A 23,598-nucleotide genomic window follows, 5' to 3' on the forward strand; every position below is an offset into this window, starting at 1 on the left:
AGTATGTTAATAAGACGCTTAAAAATGTAACCAAGGCAAATACATGCTTGATAGAGCTATTTAGAAAAGTATATAATTCAGATAACGGTAGTAGAATCATTTCAAGCATGTATAAGGGGTTGTCAAATCTTAAAACACATTCTTCATACATAAAAACAAATTGGGAGAAGGAAGGAGGGATAATTATATCTGAGGAAGAATGGACAATAATATGGAGGTATCAATGGAAGTGTACCAGTTACCAGAAATGGAGAGAGTTTGGATGGAAAAACTTGATAAGATATTTTATTACACCTTCTCAGAAATCCCATTACGATAGTAACCTCCCTGTTTGCTGGGGAAATTGTAGAAATCAAAATGCAAATCATTATCATATTTTTTGGGACTGCCCTGTTATCAAAAACTATTGGAGGGGGATACACAATGCCCTACAAGACATCTTTAAATGTGAAATACCCTTAGAGAGTAAGACCATATATTTTGGATATATACCTCAAGAATGGTTGAAAAGGGATAAATATTTAATGAATATACTGTTGGTGGCTGGTAAAAAGACTCTTACTAGGAAATGGTTTTCACAGGAGAGCCCAACTTGAAATACATGGATAGAAATTACAACGGACATTTACAAAATGTAGAAGTTAACAGCATCTGTTAATCATAGGTTGGAACAATTTGATTCATACTGGGAAACACTAGGAAATCTGCAGATGCTGGAAGTTCAAACAACACACAAAACGCTGCCTGGCCTGCCGTGTTCCACCAGCATTTTGTGTGTGTTGTTGTTCGTCGACAGTGCTTCTCCCTGTCGATGCTGCCTGGCCTGCCGCGTTCCACCAGCATTTTGTGTGTGTTGTTGTTCGTTGACAGTGCTTCTCCCTGTCGATGCTGCCTGGCCTGCCGCGTTCCACCAGCATTTTGTGTGTGTTGTTGTTCGTTGACAGTGCTTCTCCCTGTCGATGCTGCCCGGCCTGCCGTGTTCCACCAGCATTTTGTGTGTGTTGTTGTTCGTTGACAGTGCTTCTCCCTGTCGATGCTGCCCGGCCTGCCGTGTTCCACCAGCATTTTGTGTGTGTTGTTGTTCGTTGACAGTGCTTCTCCCTGTCGATGCTGCCCGGCCTGCTGTGTTCCACCAGCATTTTGTGTGTGTCATACTGGGAAAAATGATTTAACTACATAATGCCCCATAGGCCTGATTTTATTCTCACAAATCAATGAATTGGTTGTAAAAAAAAGATCACTCCCTACTTGTATATAGTTCTTTCCTTTTGCTTGTTTTTTTCTTTCCACTCTTTTCTATAAGTGTATACCTCAGATAAATTCTTTGTGGAGATTTGTGATATATATGGTTATATGATATATATGTACAATGTCTGAAATACATCTTATGGAAATGTTTGTTTGATGATGAACTTCAATAAAAAAATTTTAAAAAAGGACCTGTGGTATTCCCCAGCCCTTCACTCCTCTCTGCCACACAGACTTCTGCACAGTTCTTCATGCTTAAATTATAATTTGATTGATGTCAGAATTTCATTGCTGATTTTTGACATTCTCGGCACCTCAGTCCCACACCACTTCCAGTGTGTAACAAATAAGCCACAACCCAGTTTAGCTTTCAGTTATAAATACAAGAATATCTGCACATGCTGTAAGTCCAAAGCAACACGTACAAAATTCTGGAGGAACTCAGCGGGACAGGTAGCATTTATGGAAAAGAGTAAACGGTCGATGTTTCTGTCTGAGACCCTTCATCGCAGAATAAAAGATGAGAAGACAGAGCATGGGGGTGAACAAATACAAGGCGGTTGGTGATAGGTGAAACCAGGAGAGGGGGAGGGGTGAAGTAGAGCTAGAAAGTTGATTGGTAAAAAGAGATAAATAGCTGGAAGAAGGGGGAATCCGGACAGGGTAAAAAAAAACATGGAAGAAAGGGAAGGAGGTGCAGCAGAGGGAGGTAATAAGCAGGTAAGGAGATAAAGTGAGAGAGGGAAACAGGAATTGGGAATGCTGGAGGTGAGGGTATTTACCAGAAGCTCATGAAATCCTTTTTCATTACATAAAGTTGGGGGCTACCCAGATGGGATACAAGATGCTGCTCCTCCAACCCGAGTGTGACCTCATTTCCGCAGTATAGGAGACTATGGACTGTCGGAAAGGCAACGGGAAGTAGAATTCAAACGGCTGGCTATGGGAGATCTTGCCTTTTCTAGACATGTTGGAATGGGAATATTTTGTGTGTGTTGCTTTGGATTTGCAGCACCTGCAGATTATCTCATGTTTGTGTTGGTACTCATCCTTGCAAGCAGAACAAGTGTCTCACCTGCCCCTACACCTTCTTCCTCACTACCATTCAGTGCCCCAAACAGGTCTTCCAGGTGAAGTGACTGTTCACCAGTGAGTCTGTTGGTGTCACCTACTGTGTCTGGTGCTCCTGGAGCTCCCATTTATTGGTGAGACCAAACATAGATTGGGAGACTGTTTTGCCAAGTCCGCCAGAAAAATCAGCACCACCTGGTAGCCAACCATTTCAATTCTATTTCCTATTTCCAATCCGACATGTCAGACAATGGCCTCCTATACTGCTGCAATGAGGGCACACTCAGGTTGGAGGAGCAACACTTTATATTCCACCCGGCTACCCTCCAAACTGATGGCATGAACATCGACTTCTCCAACTTCTGGTAATTGCCCCCAACCCTTTTCACCATTCCCCGTCCCAGTTTCCCTCTCTCACCTTTTCTCCTTACCTGCTCATCACCTCCGTCTGGTGCTCCTCCTTCTTCCCTTTCTTCCGTGGTCTTCTAACGTCTCCTATCAGACTCCCCATCCTCCAGTCCTTTCGCCTGTTACCAATCAACCTCTCTGCTCGTTATTTCACTCTCTCCCCCTCTTCTGGTAGCCTTTTGTGAGGCTACAGCAAACACCTTGCACTGGGCAGTTGCTCTGACAAACTGGACAAGTGTATTTGCAATGTCTATCTGCTGATGGGTTGACAGCACAGGCGATTCCAATTGTTCTCACTGCATGTTGTGGGCTGTGAGAGAACAGGCAGAGCAGCAATGCTCGAACAGCACCAACATCTGTCAAAGAAGCTCAGTGAACAGGTAAACAGCTGTTCAGCATGGGTTAAACTTGGTTCACAAATAAACCCTTCAAGTAACTTTCATGTCTGACACAATAACCATCACTCATGTTCTCAATAAATCTTGTGGAATTTATTCAAAACTTTGAATCAGCCCCTCCTCTAGAATATGTCAGTACTATTCATTAGATATGTATGAATGTGAGCTACCTGGCAGCCCACATGGAATGTGTCTGTCTGTACATCAGCACATCTGGTGAGAACAGGATCTTCAGGCATCCTTCAGAGAGTCCATGGTTGGAGGGTTTTCCTTCCAGTGAGGGGGCCAGGTTGTCTGGATACTCGGGCGCTCCTTCACTCGGTTGTAGTAATCCAGCAGATTGGGATACCTCTTTTGAGAGAGTCTGGAATCAAAGAGCACAGAACAGTCCCTTCAACAAACGATGTTTGTATGAAACATGATGCTAAATTAAACCAAATCTCTTCTACTTGTACAGGATCCTCTCCCTGCATATTTACAGTACTGTGCAAATGTATAAGGAACCCTAGCTATTTATATATGCCCAAGACTTTTGCACAGTATTGAAATAATTTTATGCATTGCACTGTACTGCTGCTGTTGTGAAAAAAACCCAACAAGTTTCATGACATATGTGAGCAATGAAAAACCTGATTCTGAAATGGGTCTCTATTGTCAGCTGAGAGTCGGAAGGAGGCAGGGAGAGGAGAATCATAGCTGGGAAAAGGGGAAGGAGTGAAAAGCACCAGAGAGATAATTTTTAATGCTCGATAAACCAATTGTTTGGAATTAAATAACCTTGCCTAGTGTCACAGGGCTGGGTGTGTCTGCACTGTGCCACTCAGCCTGCAGCACTCATTTCCGCCACCTGTCCCATACCCCTCCCTCTGTGCTCCATCCTCACCATTCCCAACATCCTTTGCTCCTGCCAGATTTATAAACTTGTTCTCCACTGCACACCTACAGATACAGTACTGTGCAAAAGTCTTAGGCACCATGGCTGTATATACACACATACATACATATAAACACACATACATACCTATATGCCTAAGCCTTTTGCACAGAACTGAATAAATGATCTATCTAAAACTCTGTAGGACACCACTATCATGTCTGCTTCCACCATTATCCCTGACAGCCTATTTTCCACACGACCTACACTGTATTAAAAACAATCCCTCAGAAATATCCTTTAAATGTTAGTCCTCCCGACCTAAATGCATGTCCTCTAGGATCTAACCTTTCTACCCTCAGAAATAGATTTTGATTGTCTACCCTATGTACAGCTTTCATAATAAAAAAAAATCTATTAGGTCTCCATTCTCCAGAGAAAACAATCTAAATTTGTCCAACCTCTCTTTATAGGCAGCATGCTGGTAAACCTCTTGTGTGTCTTTTCCAGAGATTTGACATTCTTCCTGTAATGGTGAAGTCTATAACTGCATACAAAACTTAAAGTGTGACCTCACCAAACTTTTCCAGAGCTGTAACATTATTTTCTTATCCTGAAACTCAATGCCCCAGCCAATGAAGACAAACATGCCACGTCTTTTTAACCACCGTATCAACTTCTCTGGCTTCTTTCAACGAGCTGTCGACAGACCCAAAGATCCTTGTGCACATCAATGTTACAGATTCTGTCATTAAATGAGATTTTACTTCCAACATTTACATTTCACCTGCCAATGTACACTCTTCACACTTGCCCAGGTTAAGCATCATGTGCCACTTGCTCACCCATTTCAACCTTCTTCACTGTCCACAATTCCATTAATATTCACATCACTTGCAAACTTACTAACCCCACCATCTCCATTCTCATCTATGATTATATACAAGAAGTCCCAGCACCAATCCATGTGGAACACCAGTACTTACAGACTTTCAGCCTGAATACCTCACCCCCACCATTACTCTATGTCCTGTAGGCAAGCCAACTCTGAATCCAAACTACCAGATAATTGTGAATCCCATGCATCTTAATCCTCAGGATCAGCCTACCAGAAATTCAAGTCCAACAGGGAAGTGACTGACAACACCTGTATCAGAAATCCCAGCAAATAGAATTTAATTAACAGCCAAATGTTCCAAGGTGCTTAGTGCCAGTAAACACTGACACCAGACCTCTCAAAGTCTGATGGAAGTGAGAGGGTGTAAGGCACAGTGGGTTGAAGCAGTACCTAAAATGATGGCTAGAAGCTCAACACACAGCACTACATAAACTGCCTGGTTCTCAGTCTATAGGAGGATGGATGGTGTGGTGCTGAAGGAAATGAATTTGTGAGAGGTACTCGCCTGAAGGTGCAAGGATTGTGAAGGATTGAGAGTGCACAGCAGTCAGGTTGGGCAGCAAGGACCAGAGGGAAGGGCAGCCACCTGTGGTGGATTGCAGTGCTAATGTTCACCGTGAACAATAGGACATTGTGCACAAGAGACTGCAGGTGCTCAGATCTGGAGCAACTCAGCGTGTCAGCTAGCATCTGTGCAAGACTGAGACGGGACCTGGACCCCAAACTATGACAATCTTTATCTGCAGAGATGCTGCATAGACAGCAGTGAGATGCAGCACTCAGTGCAGGCTCTGTACCACTGATAACAGACCATAAGACCTTAAGATATAGGAGCAGAATTAAGTCATTAGGCCCATCAAATCTGCTCTGCCATTTCATCATGCTTGGTCCATTTTCCTCTCAGCCCCAATTTTCCTGCCTTCACCCCTCATATCCCTTCATGCCCTGACCAATCAAGAATCTATCAACCTCTGACTTAAATATGCATAAAGATTTGGCCTCCACACCTGCTTGTGGCAAAGAATTCCAAGATTCACTACTCAAGGGCTAAAGAAAATCCTCCTCATCTCTGTTCTAAAGAACACCCCTCTATTCTGAGGCTGTGTCCTCTGGTCTTACACTCTCCCACTATAGGAAGCATCCTTTGCACATACACTCAGTCAAGGCCTTTCGCCATTTGATAAGTTTCAATTAGATCACCACTCATTCTTCTGAATTCTACTGAATACAGGCCTCAAGCCATCAAATGGTCTTCATATGACAAGCCGTTCAAACCTGGAATCATTTTTGTCAACCTTGTTTGAATCCTCTCCAGTTTCTAAGGTAAGGCACCCAAAACCACACACGATACTCCAAGTGAGGCCTTGCAGTGCTTCATAAAGTGTCAACATTACACCCTTGCTTTTATAACCTTGTCCTCTAGAAATGAATGCTAATATCGCATTGGCCTTCCTCACCACAGACTCAACCTGCAAGTTAACCGTTAGGAAGTCCTGCACAAGGACTCCCAAGACCCTTTGCACTACAGGTTTTTTTGTACTTTCTCTCCATTTAGAAAATAGTTGACCCTTTCATTTTTTGTACCAAAGGGCGTGACCATGCACTTCCTGACACTGCATATAATAGACAAACAGAACAAATTTCTCACTGTAGGGAACAACATTTCTGGTTAGAGTTCAAGGATCTGCCACAGAACACAGTCAAACACTCCTTACCACCAGCTGGAGCAGCTGGTTTGGTTTGGGGTGAGTTCTCACTTGCAGATCACCTCGACTGGACACCACTGGTTATAAAACATATCAGTGAGAAGACTGCCTTTTCCATGGAGCCTAGTTGGACACATCTCATTAGCACTGGCATGGACAACTGCCCATAGAAGATCTTGAGATTTAACCTTTTAAAAATAATCAATTCTGTGGCAGTGAACCACTTGGAATCCAGTTGCTGATTAAAATGCCAACACACTATTTCTTCAAAACTTGTCAGCACCATTGTTCAGTTCTCAACATCACATCCCACTTTGAGATGTGTTACCCTCTTCACAGTGCTTTCATACATTCGAAACACCTGCCGGGCATCTCCCACAAATAGGCTGGCTTTACCTCATTAGCCTGGCACGATCAGTGTGGCATTCAGAGCTGCTGTCTCATAGTTCCAGAGGCCCGGATCTGAACCTGCTATCCGTGTGGAGATTACACATCCACTCCGTAACCTCCAGGGACTCCTCCGGGTGCTCTGGTTTCCTCCCAATCTCAAAGGATTGATAGGAGAGCCAGCATCTGTAAAGTGCCTGTGGTATGTGGGGGAAGAATCTAGGAGGAGATAATGGTGACATTAGGTCTTGGGGATAAGCGGTGGGGAAGAAAAGTACACAGAGCCAGTCAGCACAATGAGCTGAATTGCCTTGTGTCACAAAGGAATATAGAAATGGGGTTCAAAACAGGATTGACCCACTGGCTGGGCAGGAAATCTCAGCTCAGTGAGGTCACCAGCACCCGAAGGTTTGTCTGATCAACCTCATCACCAGTAGACAGGCCTAGTGACAGTCAGTACTTACCCAAATCGGACGCAGAAGGCCAGATGTGGAAATAACATAATATCAGCCATGGTGAAGTTCTTCCCTGCTATATATGAGCGTGGTCCCATCTGCAGGCAGGAAAGAAGGCAGTCAGGTACACTCCGATGCATAAGGCAGACACTGTGGTGATACGAGAGGTTAACCTGATCCCTTTCCCTCTCAGGCCCATGGGAAGTGCTTTTGCAGGCACCTGTTCTTTGGATAAACTACTATAAGTAAAACACTGAAGTTCTATCCTCCAAGTCTTGCCTGTGACTGCTACCCAACTGTCAATATTAGTGGAAGGTTAGAGGCAAGTACTGGGTAGGTCATGGCAGCTGAGATCGGCCCTGTGGTTTGTTCGTCCTGCAGCATGTGGGAAATCAGGGATACTTCCAGTGTTCCTGGTGACGATGTGTGCAGGAAGTGTGTCCAGCTGCAGCTTCTGGCAGACCGCATTGAGCGACTGGAACTGTGATTGGATTCATACTGGAGCATCCGCGATGCTGAGAAAGTCGTGAATAGCACGTTCAGTGAGTTGGCCACACCGCAGGTAAAGGCTACACAGACAGAGAGGGAAGGGGTGGCCACTAGACAACGTAGCATAGACAGGTAGTGCAGGAGTCCCCTGAGATCTCCCTCCTAAACAGAAAATACTGTTTTGGATACTGTTAGGGGAGATGTCTCATCAGGGGAAGGCAGCAGCAGCTGAGTTCATTGCACCACGGGTGGCTCTGTGGCACAGGAGGGAAGGAAAAGGAGTGGGAGAGCTATAGTGATAGGGGATTCGATTGTAAGGGGAATAGATAGACGTTTCTGCGGCCTCAAACGAGACTCCAGGATGGTATGTTGCCTCCCTGGTGCAAGGGTCAAGGATATCTCTGAGCGGCTGCAGGACATTCTGGAATGGGAGGGTGAACAGCCAGTGGTTGTGGTGCACATAGGTACTAACGATATAGGTAAAAACCAGGATGAGGTCCTTCAAGGTGAATTTCGGGAGTTAGGAGATAAACTAAAAAGTAGGACCACAATGGTAATAATCTCTGGATTACTACCAGTGCCACGTGCTAGTCAGAGTAGAAATAGGAGGATATTTCAGATGAATACGTGGCTTGAAAAATGGTGCAAGGGGGAGGGATTCAAATTTCTGGGGCATTGGAACCAGTTCTGGGGGAGGTGGGACTTGTACAAACAGGACGATCTGCACCTGGGCTGGACTGGAACCGATGTCCTAGGGGGAGCATTTGCTACTGCTGTTCAGGAGGCTTTAAACTAATGTGGCAGGGGGATGGGAACAAATGGAGAGAGACAGAGGGGTGCAAAATGAGGGTAGAAGCAAAAAGTAGTAAGCTGAAAAGTAAAAGTGGCAGGCAGGCAAATCCAGGGCAAAAAGAAAAAAGGGCCACTTTTCAACATAATTGTATAAGGGCTAAGAGTGTTGTAAAAACAAGCCTGAAGGCTTTGTGTGTCAATGCGAGGAGCACTCGTAACAAGGTGGATGAATTGAATGTGCAGATAGTTATTAATGAATATGATATAGTTGGGATCACAGAGACATGGCTCCAGGGTGACCAAGGATGGGAGCTCAACATCCAGGGATATTCAATATTCAGGAGGGATAGAAAAGGAGGTGGGGTAGCATTGCTGGTTAGAGAGGAGATTAATGCAATAGAAAGGAAGGACATTAGCCTGGAGGATGTGGAATCGATATGGGTAGAGCTGCATAACACTAAGGGGCAGAAAACGTAGGTGGGAGTTGTGTACAGGCCACCTAACAGTAGTAGTGAGGTTGGGGATGGCATTAAACAGGAAATTAGAAATGCGTGCAAAAAAGGAACAGTAGTTATAATGGGTGACTTCAATCTACATATAGATTGGGTGAACCAAATTGGTAAGGGTGCTGAGGAAGAGGATTTCTTGGAATGAATGCAGGATGGTTTTCTGAACCAACATGTCGAGGAACCAACTAGAGAGCAGGCCATTCTAGATTGGCAATGAGGAAGCAATTAGTTAGCAATCTTGTTGTGCGAGGCCCCTTGGGTAAGAGTGACCAAAATATGGTGGAATTCTTCATTAAGATGGAGAGTGACACAGTTAATTCAGAAACAAAAGTTCTGAACTTAAAGAAGGGTAACTTTGAAGGTATGAGACATGAATTAGCTAAGATAGACTGGCAAATGATACTTAAAGGGTTGACGGTGGATATGCAATGGCAAGCATTTAAAGATCGCATGGATGAACTACAACAATTGTTCATCCCAGTTTGGCAAAAGAATAAACCAGGGAAGTTAGTGCACCCGAGGCTGACAAGGGAAATTAGGGATAGTATCAAGTCCAAAGAAGAAACATATAAATTAGCAAAAAAAAACAGCACACCTGAGGACTGGGAGAAATTCAGAGACCAGCAGAGGAGGACAAAGGGCTTAATTAGGAAAGGGAAAAAAGATTATGAGAGAAAGCTGGCAGGGAACATAAAAACTGACTGTAAAAGCTTTTATAGATAAGTGAAAACAAAAAGATTGGTCGAGACAAATGTAGGTCCTTTACAGTCAGAAACAGGTCAATTGATCATAGGGAACAAAGACATGGCAGACCAATTGAATAACTACTTTGGTTCTGTCTTCACGAAAGACGACATAAATAATCTTCCGGAAATAGTAAGGGACCGAGGGTCTAGTGAGATGGAGGAACTGAGGGAAATACATGTTAGTAGGGAAGTGGTGTTAGGTAAATTGAAGGGATTAAAGGCAGATAAATCCCCAGGGCCAGATGGTCTGCATCTCAGCGTGCTTAAGGAAGTAGCCCAAGAAATAGTGGATGCATTAGTGATAATTTTTCAAAACTCCTTAGATTCTGGATCAGTTCCTGAGGATTGGAGGGTGGCTAATGTAACCCCACTTTTTAAAAAAGGAGGGAGAGAGAAACCGGGGAATTATAGACTGGTTAGTCTGACATCGGTGGTGGGGAAAATGCTGGAGTCGGTTATCAAAGATGTGATAACAGCACATTTGGAAAGAGGTGAAATCATCGGACAAAGTCAGCATGGATTTGTGAAAGGAAAATCGTGTCTGACGAATCTTATAGAATTTTTTGAAGATGCAACTAGTAGAGTGGATAGGGGAGAGCCAGTGGATGTGGTATCTTTAGATTTTCAAAAGGCTTTTGACAAGATCCCACACAGGAGATTAGTGTGCAAACTTATAGCACACGGTATTGCAGGTATGGTATTGATGTGAATAGAGAATTGGTTGGCAGATAGGAAGCAAAGAGTGGGGGTAAACGGGACCTTTTCAGAATGGCAGGCAGTGACTAGTGGGGTACCGCATGGCTCAGTGCTGGGACCCCAGTTGTTTACAATATATATTAATGATTTAGATGAGGGAATTAAATGCAGCATCTCCAAGTTTGCCGATGACACGAAGCTGGGCGACGGTGTTAACTGTGAGGAGGATGCTAAGAGGATGCAGGGTGACTTGGATAGGTTAGGTGAGTGGGCAAATTCATGGCAGATGCAATTTAATGTGGATAAATGTGAGGTTATCCACTTTGGTTGCAAGAACAGGAAAACAGATTATTATCTGAATGGTGGCCGATTAGGAAAAGGGGAGGTGCAATGAGACCTGGGTGTCATTGTACACCAGTCATTGAAGGTGGGCATGCAGGTACAGCAGGTGGTGAAAAAGGCAAATGGTATGTTGGCATTCATAGCAAAAGGATTTGAGTACAGGAGCAGGGAGGTTCTACTGCAGTTGTACAAGGCCTTGGTGAGACCGCACCTAGTGTATTGTGTGCAGTTTTGGTCCCCTAATCTGAGGAAAGTCATTCTTGCCATAGAGGGAGTACAAAGAAGGTTCACCAGATTGATTCCTGGGATGGCAGGACATATGAAGAAAGACTGGATAAACTAGGCTTGTACTCACTGGAATTTAGAAGATTGAGGGGGGATCTTATTGAAACGTATAAAATTCTAAAGGGATTGGACGGGCTAGATGCAGGAAGATTGTTTCTGATGTAGGGGAAGTCCAGAACGAGGGGTCACAGTTTAAGGATAAAGGACCAAGATGAGGAAAAACTTCTTCACACAGAGAGTGGTGAATCTGTGGAATTCTCTGCCACAGGAAACAGTTGAGGCCAGTTCATTGGCTATATTTAAGAGGAAGTTAGATATGGCCTTTGTGGCTAAAGGGATCAGGGGGTATGGAGAGAAAGCAGGTACAGGGTTTTGAGTTGGATGATCAGCCATGATCATACCGAATGGTGGTGCAGGCTCGAAGGGCCGAACGGCCTACTCCTGCACCTATTTTCTATGTTTCTAAGGTTCCTTCAATCAACATTAAAACTTGCAATCAAACAGGAACCAGCCAGAGTTCCCAGAGAGCATCCTTCAACATCAGAGCAACTGGAAGATCCAGTCCATGGGAACATTTTCAGAATTTACTTACACAAAGTGAAGAAATAGTGTTAGATCTCTTAAAGAACATAAAGGTGGATAAGTCTCCAAAACCTGATGGGATATTGAAAGACAAGAGATGAGATTTTGGGGCCTTGGCCAAGTTCCTTTATCCTCTCTAACAACAGGTAAGGTCCCAGAGGACTGGTGTGCAGCTAATTTTATTCCTTTGTTCAAGAAGGGAAATGGGGATAATTCCAGAAAGTGCAGACTGGTGAATCTCACCCCAGTGGCAGGGAATCTATTGGAGATGATCCTTAGGGAAAGGATTTATGTGCAGTGACAGTCAGCACGGCTCTGCACAGGGCACGCTACATCTTAGCGAGTTCAACAAGGTGATGAAAGTGATCACTGAAGTTTGAGCATTGGATGTTGTCTACGTAGGTTTTAGATAGGCATTTGACAAGATCCCTTATTTTTTATTGTTCAGGAAGGTTCCGATAGATGGGATCCACAGTGATTTGGCTGTCTCAATTCAGGATTGGCTTGTCCATAAAAGACAAGAGGATAAAGTCAACGGTATTTACTCTGGCTGGAGATCTATGATTAGTGGTGTTCTACGGAGATCCGTACTGACAACTGATGTTTGTGATTATTATGAGTGACTTGGAGGAAAATATCAATTGGTACGTTACTAAGCCTGCTAATAACGCAAAAGACTGATGACGTTGTGGATAGTGTGGAATAATGCCAAAGGATCAGTCAGCACCTAAAAGTGGCTACACAAGTTGTTAAGAGTAGTAGAGCCGTCATTAGATGAGGCACTGAGCTCATGAGCCAGAAAGTTGTTCTCCAGCTTTACAAAATGCTGTTAACTGCAGTCAGAGCAGACAGCTCTGGTTGCCTTAGTTTGGAAGGATGTGGAGAGGGTGCAGAGGTGCTTTTCCAGGATACTTCCTGGTTTGGAGCTTTGACGAGAATTTCACAAGCTGGGATTTTATTCTCCGGAGCGGCAGAGGCTGAGGACAGATGATTATGGAATTAAATTGAGACTGACAGTGGCGACAGTCGCATCTTTTACCCAGGGTCCAAGTGTCTATGAGCAGAGTGCATGCACTTATTATGAGAGGCAAGGTCAAAGGAGATGTGCAGGGCACTTTCTCCCCCTAGAGAGAGTATAGTGGGTGCCTCCAATACACTGTCAGGGTAGGTGCTGGAGATGCATACAATTGACGCATTTCAGAGGCTTAGATGTGAACATGCCGAGGGATACTGACCATATAGGCAGAAGGGATTATATGTCATTAGCGTAACTAGTTTGGTATCAAACATCATGCACTGAAGGGTCTGCTCCTGTGCTGTACTATTCTATGATGCAAATTTCTCTTCTATCCTTACTTTTAAAGCAAACAACCACTCATGGTTAAAGTTCTCTGGTCCTGTTGATGCCCTTATAAATCTCTACGGCATCCATTCGTTCTTTGCAATGTGGTGGCCGGGCCTCAAAGCAGTGGTCAACCAAACTAATGTTCTATGCACCCTTAACATGACATCTCTACACTTGTATTCAGTGCCTTAATCAATGGACTGGCCAACCTAGCGTAAGAAGAATTAATTCCATGAGGCTGGGATGGATTTTTGAATGAAAACATTGAACTTCTAACTAGGGAGTAGGCAATCCTAAACTCATTTTTTTTGTTGTTCCTTTCTGTGCCTTGAGGTACATTGGGCAGCAACTTTGCCATTTCTTTTGCATTTTTGTGTTTTTTAAAAAACAAGGCCAAGTTGCTAGCTTGACGCATAACCTAGCATGAATGGAAAGTGTGCAAGGAGCTGGCCGGATTCAAACGCAGGACTACTTGCCTTGAAGTCCGGTGTGGAAGCCACGGTACCACTGGCCGACTAATCCTTAGATAGGAAATGAGAAAAGGTAACTGCAACTGTTGAGTTGGGTCCTTTACAGAAGAGTGATCATAATGGCTCGATGCAAAACTAAGGTTCTCAATCTAAACAGAAGAAATTATGAAGTATGAAGCCTATAATGCTTACTTTAGAAATAGTGAGCTTTAAAGGTCTGACAGTAGGTGGACAATGGCCGACAATTGTGAAATAAATGCAAGAAAAGCAACAGTTAATAAAGTTGTTTCTGAGGTGAATACTGAAAGAAAAAGATTAACAAAATGCATTAAGGATAGTTTTAGATCAAAGGCAGATTGCTAAAGGTTCAATTTTTAAATTCCAATGAATGGCAAAGAAATTGATAATGAGATCAAAAATAAAATGTGTAAATTTGCAGACAGCAGAAAACTGAAGTACCAAAGCTTTTACAAATACCTAAAACAAAAAAAAATAGTGGAGTCCCATGCAACCAGAAATAATAAAAGTTGATAATGTGAATTGGAAGAACAATTCAACAAATACTTTGGTATTATCTTCACTGAAAATGAGAGAACCAACTTCCTAAAATTGCTCAGAAACCAAGAACCAAAAGGTGAAGAACAAGACAAATTAGTATCAGTAAGAATACAATGTTTATAGATCTTCAGGGTCTGATGATCTGTAGCCCAGAATTGTCATGGAAATAATGGGCATTTTCCAGAACCCCATGGACTGAAGTGTGGTAAATGTAATCCCACCATTTCAAAAGAATGCAGACAGAAAACAGGGAAGCATGGAATATTTAGTTTAACATCAGCAGTGGCAAAAATGCTGAAGATTATTAGAACCAATAAAATTAATAGGACACTTGGGAAATTTCTGCAGCATTAGACCAATTGAACATTGATTACTGGAAGAAAATATTGTTTGTAAAACCTACTGAAGTTTTTTTTTAAAAAGACAGAATTATGGAACAGACAAGGGGAGACCAGTGGGTGCAGTGTACCTGGATTTGCAAAAAAAGTCCACATAAAATGTTCAAGCATAATATTAAAGAACATGGGATTGTGGGTGAGATGCTGGCACATATCAAAAGCTAGTTGGTGGAAGGAAGCAAAAGCGAAACATGGGTAATTGCTGAGTTAAGCTGAGGGGGTGAGATTACATCCCCAGAAAACAGTCCATGCCACATCATCTATGTATGCATCCACAAATGAGTTGCAAAAGCAAGGTTGTTTATAGACTTTATTGCCATTTTAATTCACGAGAGTGAATTTCACCAGTATCACAACTTTCTGGTAGTGATTTGCGAATTTTATAAGGGGGAATTTCTCTTACTTGAATGCCTATATTGCAGGCTTCTCCCACAAAATGGTCTTTACTGGGCTGGTCTACAGTCACTGGTGGTGTGCCACAGCAGCCAGTGCTTTGGTCTCCAAATTTTATCATTTATATCGAGGTAATGCTTTCAGCTTTACCAAGGACAACAAATTGGGTGAGATTATGAATTGCGAAGAGCATGGAACTCAGATGATGTAGAAGAATGTTGTCAAGTTTGTCAGCAACAAGGATTGGGAAAGTCACTGACTTGTAGATGAATCAATAAGAGTTCAGTAAAGACAAATGATACATTGGCCTTCTTAGCAGATGGTTCAGCATACAAAATGTCTAACTCCAAACATAAGAGACTCTACATATGCTGGAAACTCATCCTGCATCAGGATTCCTGACCTGCTGAGTTCCTCCAGCATTTTGCAGATGTCTAACTACAGTTATACAGGATCTTGGTGGAAACAAACCTGGAGTTATGTGTGCAGTGCTGTTCTCCTTACCTAACAAAGGATGAATGAAGCACAAGCAATGAAAGGAAGTATCACCTAACCCACTCAGATGATGGAGTACTGCCATTTGTCTTTACTGAAGTTGAGAGTACTAAGAGGATATTTCCCTGAAACATACAGTTGCAAGAAAAAGGTTTGTGAATGCTATGCAATTACCATATTTTATGAACAATTAATGCAGAAAACCAGGAAATTGCGAAGGGTTCACAAATTTTTTGGCAACTGTAAATCTCCTGGGATAGACTTGGGATGTGGGGAATGATATTTAGGATTGTGGAGAGTAGAAATTTATTCAACTGGAAGGTGATTAGCATATTGCTCTTTTTGTGAGGGAAGACAGTGCAGTCTAAGTTGCTGAATATATTCGAAGAGGACGATGTGTAAGTGTTTAAAAGCTGTGAATCGAGAATGGGAACATACAGAACGTGGTACAGTGTGGAGGATCATCCATTACTGTGTTGAAGGACAGAATAGCCTCCATGGGCCCAATAACCTGGTTCTGCAACTACTTTCTGTTCTAACTGGAATTTAACTATGGCAACATTGCATCATCTGTCATCAGCTTTGAGATATATGGTCGTACCTTCTCCAGATATCCTTCCCAGAGTTTAAACTCTGTGGTCAGCAAAGACTTGTTCCTTGCCAGTGCTGTTTCATGTCGTTCGGACTCTGGAACTCTCCAGTTGTAGAAGAGAAAGTCAGCTGTGGGCAGAAGGACAGTGAGGTTAGAACCATCCCTGTGCCCAGGAACTGTGAAGAGAAGCTCCTCCCACTGCCCCTTCCCTCAGGCCCTGCTAGCAGACTGCCCCTTCACTGCCTCTCACCACCACCACTCCACTGAAGCAGCTGCTTGGGATGGAAGATGACTAACTCCACTCCAGTTCGGTAGATTGAGGTGACTAATATGACGAGTGCTTGGTTAGTCTGAGAAGTGCACTGTCTGCTGCTCTGGCAAGCTCTCCATTAAGTATGAACAGAAGGCTCTCAGTACCACGCAAACCCTCCTCCTCCACTTTGAGTGGCTGTTGCCAGGGATTCGCAGGAGTCAGAAGATACTTAGTTCCCCCAAAGGGATTTCAAGCACTTCATTGAATTTGTTCTCCTGATGACAGATCTACAAATGGGATGTGTGTTCGGGGAGTTTGGGGGTCAGGAGATATGGGAGGGGGAGGGGGAGAGGGAGAGGGAGAGGGAGAGAGACCACCCACCAGTGGAGGACACAAGTCACCACGGAGCGAATACTGCTATCGGCGCTCGCTCCAATTCCTCAAGAGGCCTGTTGTAAGATGCCTCAGAAGAACACTGGAGGGCAGGTAGGTTATGCCAGATTTGGGGTCTTGATCTTTGTAGCCATGTCATCAGAAAGGGAGAAATACCGTAAATTCCGGACTATAAGACGCTACTTTTTTCCCACGCTTTGAACACTGCGGCCTATACTACGGTGCGGCTAATGCATGTTTTTTTTTCATGCCGCCAAAAACATTTTGCCTCATAACAGTAGACCAATAAAATTGATGAGTAGTTCACAGAGGTCCAATGAAATTGTACGATAAATCAAGCGCACTTTCACAATTAAATTATTGTAAATCAGTCATTTGTACTCACCCTCATCAACATGGAAAACACTCGAAGAAAAGCATATGATGCAGCTTTTAAGTTAAAGGCGATCAATCTAGCGGTTGAAGAAGGAAATCGAGCTGCTGCACATAATCTTGGCATAAATGAATCGATGGTGAGACGGTGGAGACGCCAGCGAGAAGAACTGAGTCAATGCAAAAAGACGACAAAAGCTTTCAGAGGTAATCATAGCAGATGGTCCGAACTTGAAAACTTTCTTGAAGACTGGGTTAACACACAGAGAGCAGGCGGCCGCGGTGTTTCCACCGTGCAGATCAGACTGAAGGCTAAAGCAATCGCCACCAAAATGAAAATCGAAGATTTTAGAGGTGGGCCATCGTGGTGTTTTAGATTTATGAGACGAAAAGGCCTGTCCGTCAGGGTACGCACGACTCTGTGTTAGCAGCTCCCTCCCGACCACGAGGAAAAGCTTGCTAACTTCCGCACATTCACTCAAACAAAGATAGCGGAGAATTCCATCGGGCCAGATGATATCATAAATATGGATGAAGTACCTTTGACGTTTGACCTGCCTCTCACTCGGACTGTTAATAAAAAAGGTGACTCGTCCATCACACTGAAAACAAGTGGCCATGAGAGAACGCATTTTACGTGTTCTGAGCTGCACAGCATCCGGACTAAAGCTTCCACCGATGGTGATTTTTTAAGCGGCTGACAATGAAAGTTCAGTGAAAGCTGCCATCAAGAGTACAAACTCAATTCCAGCTGTGATTCCTGGGGGCACCACGAAGTATTTGCAGCCACTGGACATCAGCGTGAACCGGGCATTTAAAGTGGCGCTGCGCGTTGAGTGGGAGGCTTGGATGACGAGCGGCAAGAAATCCTTTACCAAAACAGGACGCATGCGAAGAGCATCTTTAACTCAAGTCTGCCAGTGGATCCTAAATGCGTGGAGCGGTGTCACAACATCCACCATCACCAACGGGTTTTGAAAGGCTGGACTGCTGCGTGATGAAGAGGACCACGTGCGCTCAAGTGAGAGTGACAACGAAGAGACTGAAGTGAGTGACGAGATCGGACACTGAAGAAGAGGACTTTGATGGTTTTAGTGCGCAGGAGGAAGATGAAGAAGGCGATCAATAACTTTTCCTGGTAGGCTGCAGTATATATATTTTTTTTATCAGTTGTTAGGAGATATTGGAATGTTGTTCGTGCACTGTTCAGTAAAAAAGTATACGCAACGTAATTTGTGTTACCGATACGTATGTATATTTAAAAGTAGCTGTGTTACAGGCACTGTTCGAAAAAAAGCATTTGCAATATGTATTTGTTTATGTTACCATACAGATTTAATTAAAAGTTAAAAAATCCTCACGTGTAATATCTTTCTGTGTAAATATCTCATATTACAACGTGGGACACCTGCAGCTTAAAATCCGGTGCGGCCTGTACAAGTACAAAATTGATTTTCTTTCTAAAATTAGAGCGTGCGGCTTTTAATCAGGTGCGCTCTGTAGTCCGGAATCTTCTGTAGAATGCCTTACATTACAAGGCCGTATGCCTGGGAAATGCAGAAGAGGAAGGCAAAAAAGAAAATATACAGACACTGTGAAAGAACTAACAGATCTAAGTGTGCGAGATATCATTAACACTGTGTGGGATCATTCAGTGTGGAAAGCCATGATCGCCCAAGCGTGTAACGTGCAAGGCACATGAAGGAGATCTTTGAACACATCTTCCCCAAAAATGATGTAATTCTCTGTGATGATGCAGTGAATATAGTAGTGAATTTCATCATCAATGGCCTTTGTGAAGTCGTGGCAAAATATAGAAGAGTACTGAGCTACTGCATATATGTTTCCGCTTGTGGGAGTTATGAACAAGGGGTCCCAGTTATAAGATAAGGGGCAGTGAGCAATGAGTTTTGAGATATGTTGAATACTAAAGCATGTTTAAAACTGAGGCACAGAAAATTTTCTCTTACCAGGACGTAGTGAATTTTCTGCTCCAGAGGGAGGTGATATTAGACCTAACTCTGATTCTGGTGGAGGCTGTATCATTATAAATGTTTAAGGTGGAGATAATGGTTTTCTGGCAAAAAAACATTTTTGCCAATGGTGTTTTGGTGCCTGGTTGATGGACATGAGGAAAGGATTAGATGCAATTAGTCCAGCAGTAGTTCATACCAGTCATGAAGCAGGTGATATAGACACCATGCAGCCTCTAACTTTGTTAAAAACATTGGCAGTTGATAAGGGGGGCCAGTGATTTAAAACTGGCATAAATAAAAAGCTTTTCTCACATTCAACAGTGGAATAGAATGCACCCTCCACCCACACACAAGAGAATGGTCAGAAACTCACCCATTTTCTGGTGCAGAGTTACCACCTCGAAAATCCTCTGATAAACCAAAGCCTGCTCTGCTGGGCCGTCTGGGATCAGCTGGTTGCCTTGAGTCTTGAACTGACTCTGTAAACAGAGAGTAAGTACATCACACAGAAACATCAGGGGCCATAAGACATAGGAGCAGAATTAGGCTGTGGGGCCTATCGAGTCTGCTCCACCATTCAATCATGGCTGATCCTTTTTGCCCCTCCTCAGCCCCACTCCCCATAACCTTTGATGCCGTGGCCAATCAAGAACCTATCAAGCTCTGTCTTAAAATACACCCAATGACCTGGCCTCAGTTTGTGGAATAAATTCCACAAGTTCACCACCCTCTGGCTAAAAAAAAAAATTCTCTGCATCTGTTTTAAATGGATGCTCTCTATCCTGAGGCTGTGCCCTGTTGTCCTGCACTCCCCCACTATGGGAAACATCCTTTCCACATCTCCTCTGTCTAGGCATTTTAATATTCAAAGGTCCCCCTCCCCCCACTACTTTCAAATCTCTTAGTATCTCTCCTTTCAGTTAGTCCTGACAAAGGGTCTCAGCCCGAAACGTCGACAGTGCTTCTCCTTATAGATGCTGCCTGGCCTGCTGTGTTCCACCAGCATTTTGTGCATGTTGTTTCAATGAGACTCCCCAGTTTCCTTCTAAATTCCAGTGAGTACAGACCTAGAGCCAACAAATGTTCCTCGTATGATAACCCTTTCATTCCCAGAATCATCCTTGGGAACCACCTCTGAACCCTCTCCAATGCCAGCACATCTCTTCTTAGTTGAGGAGTCCAAAACTATTCACAGTACTCAAGGTGAGGCCTCATATCCCTGCTATTGTATTCTGGACCTCTTGAAATGAATCCTAACATTGCATTTACCTTCCTCACCACCAACTGAAGTTAATCTTCAGGGTGTTCTGCACAAGGACTCCCAAGTCCCTTTGCATCTCAGATTTTTGGATTTTCTCCTCATTTCACGTCAAACAAAACGTCAAAACCGCCACTCACAGCTGTCCTCACTCTGTGGCTAATCCTCCATGTACACATTATACAAATAGTTAGCCACCGGGTCACTACCAGAGGCAGGGTTACCAGCACCCAGCACAGCTCCTTGCTCATTACTTCAGCTTTTAAAACTGGCTAACTCGTTTACATTTTAACATACAGAAATAAAGCAGGTCTTCTTCTGAGATTCAGTATCATTGCTGGATTTTCTTTGAGCTCAGAGGAAAAAGCTATCCTAGCTAGCACCCTTGAACCAGACTGGTGTGTTCCAGTTTATTCAGGCCTGTCACAAAAGTCTCAGGCCAAGACAGGCCCTTCAGTACCTATTGCCCATGCTGACCAGGATGGCCCGCTTGCCCTCGTTTGGCCCATATCCTTCTTAACCGTTCCTACCCATATACCTGTGGCTTTTAAACATTCTTGTATTCATCCCTCGTGTCCTTTCTCCTGTCACACAGTAATGTAGCAGCTAGTGCAATGCTATTGCAGCTTGGGGGCGTTCCGCAGTTCACACTTTAAAACCGGCGCCGTCTACAAGTTTTCCCCGAGTGTTTCCTCCCACAGTCCAAAAACCTAGCGGGTTGTCCAGCGATTAGGTTCGGGTTTAATCGGGGGTTGCTGGGGAGGTGTAGTTTACTCCGCGCTGTATCGCTAAATAAAGTTAGCTGAGCTTCTGGGGTAAAGGGCAGATTATCTCCCCCACTGTAACAAGAGGCGGGGACATTTATCCAAACTCGCTAGGGCTGGGAGGTTACCAAGTCTATGCTTTCCTGATCCAATTAGGCGCCCTCGCTGCATCCACCACTGAAGCGGTTTTCACAGATTTGGCTCCGGTCAGGATGTTCCATTCGTCCTTTAATCGGACGATCCGCAATCTGGGTACTTCCTGCTCTGTAGAGGAACGACGAGGGAGAATGGCGGCGTGTAATAACACTCACCTCTAGGTACAGGCACGCCGCCATCGACTCGTTAACGATGTTGCCTTTGTACACGAAGGTGGGGAGCTAGAACAGAGCGAAAGCAGTTACTCAAGGCCCGGTAATCGGTACAGTACACCCCCACCCCGCCGGCAGCTCTGCACGAAGGGAAACCTTGAACGGTTTAAACTTACTTGTCCCCGGGGATTTAGTGCCAGAAGTTCGGGTGACTTGTGTTCCTGTTTGTCGAAGGACAGCAGTTTATGCGGGACGTCCAGTACTTGCTTCTCCTTCAGCGCGATCATGACACGCCAGCAGGGCGGAGAGCCCGAGCCCCAGTACAGTGTGCTCCGCTCCGCCATCGTACTTTCTGCTCAGTCACCTGACCTCGCCGTGTTGCAATCACGGAAATCACCGTGACGCCCTGTCACGCCATTCAAAGAGATTATGGCTACTGGCATCCACCCACGTACCCACTTCTGCTTTACAGTATTCACGGACGAAGAGCCTCACGTCCCTCTGAGATTTCATTTTGGTTTATATGTTTGAAGCTGCGACCTCTTATTCTTAAACATTCTTACCCCGGTTCAAGATTCTCTTACCCCGTCAACGATAATAGGCAGGGAAAGGGAGATGGTCCTGAAAGCAGACTACGGGGAGTTAGGAAGGAAGTAGAGAAACATTCTCGGGATTACTGCCTGTGCCACGCGACAGAGTATAGGTAGCAATGGAGTGAGGTGGAGGATAAATGCGTGGCTGAGGCATTGGAGCAGGGGTCAGGGATTCAAATTTCTGGATCATTAGGACCTCTTTTGGGGCAGGAGTGACCTGTACAAAAAGGACGGGTTGCACTGGAATCCCGGGGGACAAATATCCTGGCGGGGAGAGTTTAAACTACGATTGCTGGGGGTGGGAACCAAACTGAAGAGAACGAGGCGCTTGGCTCACAAATAGGGAAAGCTTGGAGACAGTGCGAGAGGGAGGATAGGCAGGTGATAGAGAAGGGACGCGCTCAGACCGATGGTTTGAGCTGTGTATTTTAATGCAAGGAGTATTATGAACAAAGCAGATGAGTTTATAGATAGTACTTGGAGCTATGATGTTGTGGCCATTACAGAGACATGGATGGCTCAGGGGCAGAATTGATTACTTCGAGTGCCAGGCGTTAGATGTTTCAGAAAGGACACAGAGGAAGGCAACGTAGTCTCTCTGTGGGTGGAAGTTAGGAACAGGAAGCGGTCAATAACTCTATTGAGTGTTTTTTATAGACTACCCAATAGTAACAGGGACATCGAGGAGCAGATACGGAGACAGATTCTGGAAAGGTGTAACAATAACAGGGTTGTTGTGGTGGGAGATTTTAATATCCCAAATATCAATTGGCATGTCCCTAGAGCGACGGGATTAGACGGGGTGGGTTTTGTTAGGTGGGTTTGCAATAAGCCTACGTGAGGAGAGGCTGTACTTGATCTGGTATTGGGAAATGAATCTGATCAGGTGTTAGATCTCTCAGTGGCAGAGCATTTAGGAGATAGTGATCATAATTCTATCTCCTTTACCATAGCATTGGAGAGGGATAGGAACAGACAAGTTAGGACAGCGTTTAATTGAAGCATGGGGAAATACGAGGCTATCAGGCTGGAACTTGGAAGCATAAATTGAAAACAGATGTTCTCAAGGAAATGTACGGAAGAAATGTGGCAAATGTTCAGGGAATATTTGTGTAGAGTTCTACATGGGTACATTCCAATGAGACAGGGAAAGGTTGGTAGGATACAGGAATCGTGGTGTACAAAGGCTGTTGTAAATCTAATCAGGAAGAAACGAAGAGCTTACAAAAGTTTCAAAAAGCTAGGTAATAGAAATCTAGAAGATTATAAGGTTAGCAGGAAGAAGCTCAAGAAAGAAATTAGGAGAGCCGGAAGGGGCCATGAGAAGGCCTTGGTGGACAAGATATAGGAAAACCCCAAGGCATTCTACAAGTATGTGAAGAGCAAGAGGATATGACGTGAGATAATAGGACCAATTAAGTGTGACAGTGGAAAAGTGTGTATAGAACCGGAGGAGATAGCAGGGGTACTTAAAGAATACTTTGCTTCAGTATTCACTATGGAAAAGGATCTTAGTGATTGTAGGGATAACTTACAGCAGACTG

General features: G+C 44.0%; 1 protein-coding gene across 1 annotated transcript; it reads right to left on the minus strand.

Annotated features, from left to right (window-relative positions):
* Positions 1-3,196: 3,196 nt before the first annotated feature.
* Positions 3,197-21,840, minus strand: LOC132406652 (glutathione S-transferase A-like). The gene is made up of 6 exons (XM_059992471.1): positions 21,638-21,840; positions 21,465-21,530; positions 19,505-19,610; positions 16,147-16,265; positions 7,455-7,543; positions 3,197-3,489 (listed from the first exon to the last, which is right to left on the minus strand). The coding sequence occupies exons 1-6, from the start codon at positions 21,803-21,805 to the stop codon at positions 3,357-3,359; spliced, it is 681 nt and encodes a 226-aa protein (XP_059848454.1). The 5' UTR covers positions 21,806-21,840; the 3' UTR covers positions 3,197-3,356.
* Positions 21,841-23,598: the final 1,758 nt, after the last annotated feature.

Source organism: Hypanus sabinus, chromosome 17 (genome assembly GCF_030144855.1).
Source record: "Hypanus sabinus isolate sHypSab1 chromosome 17, sHypSab1.hap1, whole genome shotgun sequence".
In the NCBI taxonomy this organism is placed as follows: Eukaryota; Metazoa; Chordata; class Chondrichthyes; order Myliobatiformes; family Dasyatidae; genus Hypanus; species Hypanus sabinus.

Coding starts and splice junctions, on each gene's coding strand:
- LOC132406652 (XM_059992471.1), bottom strand. CDS start 21,805: ATGGCGGAGCGGAGCACACTGTACTGGGGCTCGGGCTCTCCGCCCTGC. Junction 21,531..21,637: donor CACTAAATCCCCGGGGACAA/GTAAGTTTAAAC, acceptor GCTCTGTTCTAG/CTCCCCACCTTCGTGTACAA. Junction 3,490..7,454: donor GCCTTCTGCGTCCGATTTGG/GTAAGTACTGAC, acceptor CTTTGATTCCAG/ACTCTCTCAAAAGAGGTATC.